The 9,335-nt window shown below is 41.2% G+C and overlaps 1 protein-coding gene across 1 annotated transcript in view; it reads right to left on the minus strand.

The window, feature by feature from the left end:
• tacr1a (tachykinin receptor 1a) overlaps positions 1 to 599 on the minus strand; it is a 39,163-nt gene extending 38,564 nt beyond the window's left edge. Inside the window, exon 1 of the mRNA XM_069683011.1 lies at positions 199 to 599. Within this exon, the coding sequence (XP_069539112.1) occupies positions 199 to 599 (401 nt within the window). The remainder of the gene's footprint in view (positions 1 to 198) is intronic.
• Between the last annotated feature and the right edge of the window lie 8,736 nt (positions 600 to 9,335).

Raw genomic sequence — 9,335 nt, forward strand, 5'->3', positions numbered from 1 at the left:
GTTTTCACTGCCACCACTGTAACATTTTTTATATAATTTAGTGGACTATTTATGATCAAATTATCAATCACAGATTAATAATTCTTTCATTCCTTTAGATCATTTGCATGACCTAGAGGTTTCATGATCTGTCTACACACAGGGTGACTCCTAATTTCTTCCGTGCTTTTACAACAGACAGTGACGCACGCAGCTTACCTGTCCAGAGCGATGGCAGTCATTGAGTAGATGCTGGCGAAGACGGCCGCGATCGGAAAGAAGTTGTGGAAGCGGCAGTAGACCAGTCCGAAGTACCACTCGTTGTGCACGGCGTAGGTGAAGTTGATCACCGTGTTGAAGGCGGACATGGAGGCTTCGGCGAACGCTAGGTTCAGCAGGAAATAATTGGTCACAGTCCTCATGCGTTTATGAGCCATGATAATCCAAATCACTGTAATATTACCTACAACGGACACGATTACTATACAACTGTACGCAATGGCCCAGAGAACAATTCTCCAGATTGGCTGCACAAACTGGTTCCAGTACTCGGTCCCGTTGTTGGTGTCGTTGGAGCCGGTAAAATGTTGCATGCCGGTGGTGTTGAATAAAGGATCCATTTCGCTGTTTAAGTCCAAATGTCACATCAGACCACGGGAATCAAAACTAATTCATTACGCATCAAAGTGAAATATCCCGGTGCCAGAAATCCTCCACTGCTCGCTCAGCCTGCGGAATGTCCACTCAAAGCCTCGGTGTCTTGGAAATATGAACTTCAGGTATTCCGTAATGATGTGTACATTTCGATAACACTTTTTTCATAATCATGAAAAGTTTACTCGCAGTATCAGTGTGTGTTCCCCTAACTTGTCACACGTACCTAAGCTCTCTGCTGTGTCCTCTCTCCCCCGGCGCCTTCCGCTCGTCTGCTCACACTGAGCGGCTGCACACCGGTTTATGGAGCGAGCTTCCGCGCATCAGTCGATTACGCAGCCTCTGTATCTTTGATTATAGATTAGCCAAGTGATCTTTTTCATTTTACTCAGACGGCACCGAGAAGTCATCAGTATTTATGGGGCCAAAAGAGCTGTTATCTTTGCTTATGAGTCCTTTATAAGCAACAACAAACTCACGCAGGAGAATGGATAAACGACTACAGAAGAGAATGCGAGAAATAACAATAAAACTAGGCTAATAATAACAGTAATGATTAGGCCTACACCAATTATTATTACTATTATTATTATTACTGTTGTTAATATTATCATCATTATACAAAACTTGTCCGGGTAATGGATTGGGCTGTGTAGCACTGATGATGTCAGTCATCGTCATGTGAGGTACCACACTGTTTGAACATCCCTGTGGACTCTGCTCTGGGCTGTATTTGGAGATCAGCTGTTCATAGAAATGAACTGTCACGTTTCAATGTTCACAAAAAGGTGAGGACCCAGATGCAGACTTAGATATATATATGATTTAATAAAACAAAAGTCCAGCTGAAGATCCAACAAAAACAGGCGAAAACACAAGGAGCCGGGTAATCCAAAGTCCAAAATAATACACAGGCAAACACTGGGATCAAGACGTACCTTGGGTTTATCAGACAAAGACAATGAACCAGCCCAGAGACAAGGGAGCACAGAGACTAAAATAACGTAGGAGGTGAGGCTAATCAGACACAGGTAAGACAATCAAGGGCAGGTGAAAACAATCAGGGCAAGGCACACAATCAAACAAGCAGGAAACACACAAAGGCAGGAAGTGGATCATCACAAGAGACATTAAGGTGTCAAAGTAAATCAGGACAAACGAAATGCAGAACTAAACAAGACCGAATCCTGACAAGAACACAAAATACAGTAAATACAAAACTAAACGATGAGACAAGGTAAAACAAGAAATAATAACTGAACACCGAAAAACAAGACAAAACAGGAACTAAACTAGAAACTCATGACATGAACACACTGAGACTGAAGATAAACTGCAGTCATTTAACCTGCTTCAGAAGCATTTGTTGCACATCTCACAGTAAATCCTAATCCTAGCAATAATAATCTCTTGTTCTGTAATACTTGAATAGTAATGAATTTATTTCTGAGGAAAAAACACAATATAAAATACATTTTTAACATGTAATGGCAGAGAGACAGATGTAGCCAACACATCATATCTGCATACTAAGCAGGCCTGGACCACCACAGTGGGAGTTCTTTATAACAGTAGGCAGTCGAGGCAATTTTCCTATGAAGACAGCAGGCTTTGATTGTTTACCAAGCTCGATATATTTAATCAAAATCTTGTTTGTGGACACATTTTTCACGTCTGTATTGGCTGGAGTCGACCTAGAAGAGCAATGCTAGAGAGTGAATGAGCTCATCAACCTCCAGGCCATTGGACTTTTGATGACATTGGAAGACTAGAGGGGTAAAAGTTGAATGAACCTTAACCAGTGTCTTAATGTAGAGTATAAACTTTTTAATTTACCGTTCGTCATTCACATGTCAAAGGCATTACATTTGAGGTCGTGCTAGTTGCATGTGCCAGTGTTGATGCGCCAAGGTCCAGTCACAGGCCTCCTGTAAGTGGGTTCTTTCACTGTACCTCGACAGCTCCCAATCTATCATGGCTGGCTTTAACTTCTAGAGTGAATGAATGATTAAAGTTGGCAAAAGCTCGTGGCCTTGCCGAGAGGTCCTGGCAATTCTGTTCACACTGGGCAGTCCATGCATGTCCCAAGAAACACACTGGCCTCTTTTCCTGATGCTGCGTTCACATGGATTCAGGCAAACGGTAGACAGCAAACCGGATATTAATTTAGTGGACGAGAGCAGGATGGTTAAATGTAGTGAGGCCGTCAGAGATTGCCAGCAACGGTAACGGTATTGTTGAAATTGTTAAAAAACGTTTTGCCGTCCTCCGCAACGGAGTTGATGCACCCCCCTATCACCACAAGACAACATGTGCGATCTGGACAACGAGAAGCTGATCATTTTGGTTCAACAGCACCCCGAACTTTATGACCAGTGTTTAAGCACAGAGCCGGGTACAATACCAGGTTTTATTGAACGTTTGTAATGCTATTAACTTAGCAAGCTAGTGGCTAACCGGTTTATAAAGGTTCATCGATGTAAACAAATGGACTTGCATCTGTTATGTACGATCCAAAAAAACAATGACAGGAATGTTTTTTTTCTCCCGAGGTCACCTGCCAGGTTTTGCTTGCTCAACAGTTTTAATGAACGAACACACTGATTAAGGTAATGCTTTCAAAAACTTTGTGACAATTCACAAATAGGCTATAGCTTAGCACAACTCTGTTCACCGCAGTTTACTGTCACTCTCCAGAACTTGCCTTATGGGGAGAACAGCGTTGTTTTCAGAGATAGATATTGATTGACTATATATCTGGCTTAAAGGGCAAATTCGCCGATTTTCAACCTCAGTCCTGTCATGCTATTATTGGGGAGCTGATGCCATTATATAACAAAAACACAATTTTGCTCTGTGCCTTTGGAGGACGTTATCCGCTTCTCCGGAAAAACTCTGCCAGATGACACGTTTATGTAGTCTGGTGGAGGCCAGGGAGCTTGCTAAACTCCACTTCCTCGATCCAGGACGCCCGCCCCCTTTGATTGCCTGCAGCAATCACTGTCCTTGACTGGAAGCGGGGCGTATTTCACTCCAGCGTCTCTTATCCTCTTGCTCTCCTTACACTCCGGTACAACACAGGTGAACACCATGATGTTCTGATTTTGTTCTGTTTGTAGCTTTGACTGACAGTGGAGTGAATTTGTCCTTTAAAGGATAACTTCTGGATTTTTCTACCTAAACCCTATGTTCCCATGTGTTTGAATGTAAGTGACTAGTGGAGACAACAATTACTGAAATCGATCCAGTCTTCAGGGAGGGAGCACCGGCCGGCAGCCGCCAAATGAGATACAATGTAACTAAACGGGGCACCGCGCATACGCCAATATACAGCCACTAAAAGCGCTTGTTGTTGCTACTGACAGGCTCAGACCGTTATAATAAGTGTCTGACAACACTGTGGCAGCCATGCTACTTTACCTTATGGTGTCTGTTGTTGTCTGTAACCAAGTCTCGCTCACGGAGAAGTCTCCGCTGAAATCTCGAGCGAGACCGTAGTTGTTGCAGGAAGAAGGAGAGAGGAGTGAGAGAAGTCGAAGAAGGAGAGAGGAGTGAGAGAAGTCGAAGAGGGAGAAGTGCCGTTTGTTGTGTTGGAGTACAGAAAGCGTTGCTCAGTGCTGTCTAAAAGATTGTCATGGCTGAAGATCCTCTCTCCGTCTTCACCTGCTTTTACACTACATGTCACTGTCACCCATTCACCCATTCACACACGGATTATGTAAAGTGCCCAACTGTCTGACTGGCTATGCCACTGGGAGCAATTTGGGGTTCAGTGGACACTTGGACATGTAGCCTGAGGGAGCTGGGGATCGAATCTCCGACCTTCTGATTGAAAGACGATCGGCTCTACCACTGAGCCACAGCCGCCCCTAATCATCAATTTAATATATTTATTCATTAATTTTCAAGTTATTAGTGGTAGTGGTACTTAATCTGTTTTTCTTCTACAGTATGTTTTGTGCTTTTTCTCCTCTCCTGTTTTTAAATGTGAAGCATTTGGATCAACTGTGTTGTGTGTAACGTGCTCTATAAATAAAGTTGAGTTGAGAACTGTCAAGTGAGACAAAGAAAATCAAACGAGAAACAAGATAAACTAACAAAACAAAGCTCGAGGAAAAGACCAGAATTCATCTGATGTCAAAGTTAAAGATGCGTTCGAGAGGGAGCAGGACGAAGCAAACGCTGATTTGGTCCAACGTCACAATATGTACCTGATCATACCTATCATATAACCCTAAGAGAAGATACACATATACGTGTACATGCATACATACACACGCATGCACATATACCCATATATAGCTGTCACACACACACACACATGTACATACACATACACAAAATATAAGCATACACACATATATACCCACACATCTACAATGCTTAACAATACTAGTAACAGCAATGACAAAGTCAATTTATTTTGCTTGTTACATTTTGCATGAGATGAAATAAAGTATTATTTTCACCAATAACATCAGCTCAGAAAATCAACCCTCTTTTATTTAGCTCACCATCAGTTTAACTTTCAGGTCAGGCTTTTACAGCTGAAGCAGCAAACTGAAGGCAACAAGGATAAGACAGGCACGACTGATTGACTACTTAGCTATATGAGCTTCCTTTTGTTGGACTGACCAATCACTCCGTATAGTCAATGTTGATTTATGAATGAAGGGTTGTGATTATAAAGAAGTAAACCAGCAGTTTAACCCGTTTCTTACAAAATGTTTTAATGAATGAACAAAAAAGAAATGATTATTATTATTGTGCATTTTTAAACTGCTCCATGTCCAACTGCAATTAATATTATACTAGATGTAATATAGTATACTATTATATGAAACTATAATGAATGTACCATTATATAAAATAATGAATATATAAATACCCTATTCAGATTTTATATCAGGCGGTGACTCACAGCAAAAACACTTCCTGGTTCGGCTGGCGGGGGCCTTTCTGTGTGCATCTTCTCCCTGTGCATGCGTTGGTTCTCTCCTCTCTCCTCAGTTCAAAGACACACTCAATATGTTAATTGGTGACTCAAAATTGCCTGTAGGTGTGAATGTGAGTATGAACTGTTGTCTGTTTGTATGTGTCAGCCCTGTGATTAACTGTCTGTCTCGGGTGTACCGCATCTCACGCCCAGCGACAGCTGGGACCAGCTTCAGCCGTCTTGCGACAGGATAAGGGTTATAGATATAAAATTACTACACTCACTTTTTTCATTGTTACTCATTCTGCTTGTGGAGAGAACATTTCATATGATCATTTTTCTGAGGTAGTTGTTGATTTAAAAGTCCAGGGCTAACATTCTTTTTAAGTCAGTGCCTGGCTCAGAAAGAAATGAGAGCAAGAATCACTGAGACGTACTGTACATCCCGAGATTATAGGGCTTTTATTCAGTGTGTATATGTGTGATTGGTTTGGCAAAATAGAGGTGAAGGGTTGAGGATTTGCTGGCTGCTCACTACTCCGAACATTCATTTTGCAAAGCATCACGATTACTGCACAGACGAAAGTCAAAACAAATTTGTCTAAATCTGCACATTTTAGAGTGGCCTTTTATTGTGGCCAGCCTAATGCACACCTGTGCAATAATCATGCTGTCTAATCAGCATCTTGATATGCCACACCTGTGAGGTGGATGGATTATCTCGGCAAAGGAGAAGTGCTCACTAACACAGATTTAGACAAATTTGTGAACATTTGAGAGAAATACGGTTTTTTGGGTACATAGAAAAAGTCTTAGATCTTTGAGTTCAGCTCATGAAAAATGAGTGCAAAAACAAAAGTGTTGCGTTTATATTTTTGTTCAGTGTATGTTGGCTCTGGTATGTATGTATGTGTGTGTGTGTGTGTGCGTGCGTGTGCGTGCGTGTGTGTGTGTGTGTGTGTGTGTGTGCGCTTGTGGTTTGGAGTGTGGAAAGGAGGCTGGCAGAGGAAGAGCTGGATTCAGATGACTTGACACAAGAAATGAGCTGGCTCTCTGAATTTAAACTAAATTCATGCAAACTGTTTCCCAGTCGGGTCAGTTATGGGGAATTTCTGCATTTCAAATGATAGTTCCGGCCTCTTGATTGATCGGCTTTCAGTAACTTGCTCTCAATGTTTCCCCAAGTTTGTCTGAAAATTTGACCTCAATTATCTGTGAAGGATGTGACACTCTAAGTGGCGCCTCTGATGAGCTCCTGCTAACCTAATGACCCCAAGAATTTGCAGAGGGGTGACGGATTGAATTCATCCTAAAAGAAATCAATAAAAATGCTGATGAATTAGAGACGATCTCTGAGCAGTCTTACTGCGCAGTCATATGGGAAGGAATGCAATATGAGATACATTAATATTTCTATCATAGGGCACTACATGATAACATGATATCCTATTAAGCTCGATAAGGAATTCCTTTTGCTCAAGGAGACATAATAAGTGAGGATGTTTGAACAGAAAGAGGATAATGTCGGTTGAAGGACTCCAGTTATTGATTTAATTTGACCTGGTTACTCAAGTCACTGATAGCTAGGTCATGCTTCACTCTACAACATACATAATATACATGATATTCAAAGAGCGGTTGTGGCTCTGTTGTAGAGTCGGTTGTCTTGCAATCAGAAGGTTGGCGGTTCGAACTCCTCGAAGTGTTGTTGAGCAGGACACTGAAACCAAAATTGTTCCACAGCCATCGGTGTGTGAATGTGATTGAACTGACTGACAGTTGGGCGCTTTATGTAGCAGCCTCTGCTAACAGTGTGTGAGTGTGTGCCGTTTACTTCATAGAGTGTACACAGAAGGTGAGGCACATCAACTTGAATTGAAACAATGTACCAGAGCTAGGTTGTGTACGAAGGGCAGCTGTGGCTCGTGAGTCGGTCGTCTTTCAGTCGGAAGGTCAGAGGTTCGATACCCAATCTACAAGTGTCCTTGGGCAAGACACTGATTGACAGTTGGACACTTTAAGTAGCAGCCTCTGCCATCAGTGTGTGAATGTGTGTGTGAATGGGTGAATGCGATATGTACATAAGTACAGTCCAGTTCCTGCTCTCCAGGACCTGTCAAAGGAAAATAACACTTAAACAAATATTTAGCTTGAAGGGACAGTAAACCTCTGCAAAGGGCAAAGGTCCATTCTTCTATGATTTTTAAATCTGCAAGCACAACCACTCGACTTAAAGTCGAGGTGAAATGAAAAATGTCATTTTAATCCTTTTAGATCACATCCCCGGTGATATTGTTCATCTATTTGACAATATAGGCCAAAGAAAATACAGAAAATCCATTTCTTCGTATTCTTATATCAAAATCCGATCATTTTTTCTTCCTGTAAAACTAAATTTCACGCGTGCTTACGTAAGTTAGCACCAAACAATTTCAACCAATCAATCTGCAACATTTAGCCGCAGAGCACCAAGAACGCTCGGTCAGTTAGCTAGCTACTGCGCTGTGGAGAACGTCTGTCTACGCCCACTTCTCAACCATCAAATCAAATCCCTCTCATGATATGTCCCGCCTGCACGTCCTGTTTCACTCGGAAATACGTCACGATACGAAAGCTAGATACTCTCGAAATGCCGTTTCAGCTCGACTTTAAGAGTTAAGTTATGGCTTACTGAAGAGTCATCATCTCAGCTATTCGCATATTTAGAAATGGATGGCTGTTACTTACATGTCAAAGTGTCCCTGCAAGATACTGAACCCACAATAAGTCCTGAAGGAATCGCAATAATATGTTCATATGCTTGTGTGGATGCATTAAATTAGACCCTGATTGGAAGATTTGCAGCCTCAGAGCGTGTAAATGGGTGAATGTAGAACCTGTCCATTTCCCATTTTGTGGTATATTTCCAGATCATTCACTTTGCAAATGACTTTAGTGAGTCAAATCTAGTCCACTCTGAATTGTTATTCGACCTTCCTTTCTTCATCCAAATCCTCCAGTAGTTTAAATTTTTATGTCCTACTGACAAACTGACAAACTATTTCAAAAAGACGACCTCGCTAGCGTGGGGAAAAAGATTAAAACACAAACACTCTTGAAAATCGTAGTATCTCAAAACTCAACAAACAATTTTGCTGATAATTACTTGGGTGAATACATGAAGGAGGGTAGTAATATCCACATCATGTAAGTACAGAGCACACGTGGCTGTGCAACTGTGTAAACCTATTTGTGAATGCATCAGTGATGTCATAAGCATGCCTAATATATCCAACAGGTAGTGGCAACAACTGATGCAACTTGAAGCAAGGGAGATTAGTGGTGAACTGAGTATGTAAGTACATCATTACAGGTGCTCTTTGTAGCTCATACATTGACTTGAACTTTTTGAATCATATTTTAATTAGTCTTTTGAGTATGTTTTTGCTGATGAACATATTATTCTAATCCATATTTAATATGTTTTCTTTTACAGTCAGATAGTGTAAAGAGAACAGCAATGAAACAATAATTGGATTCATTTTAACCAGCCTTAATGGCTTGTTATTATTTTTTGTATTTTAATGCTGTAACCTATTATTTGGTTGCTACTTTGACCCGGTGACATTAGATGGTTCATTTTCATTTGCATCCTGTTTAATCTGAAAAAATAGACAACCTTTTATAGGTTTTAAAGTGTTGTCCTCTCTGTTCACTGAGGTTCCAAACTTTAGGCCTCAGCCAAAAGCTGCATGTTGATTTAATGATGCACATAAGGAGTTACTCT

This window comes from Semicossyphus pulcher, unplaced genomic scaffold (assembly GCF_022749685.1).
Source record: "Semicossyphus pulcher isolate SPU_LCO1_2020_fin unplaced genomic scaffold, fSemPul1.0.p SCAF_6, whole genome shotgun sequence".
NCBI classification, from domain to species: Eukaryota; Metazoa; Chordata; class Actinopteri; order Labriformes; family Labridae; genus Semicossyphus; species Semicossyphus pulcher.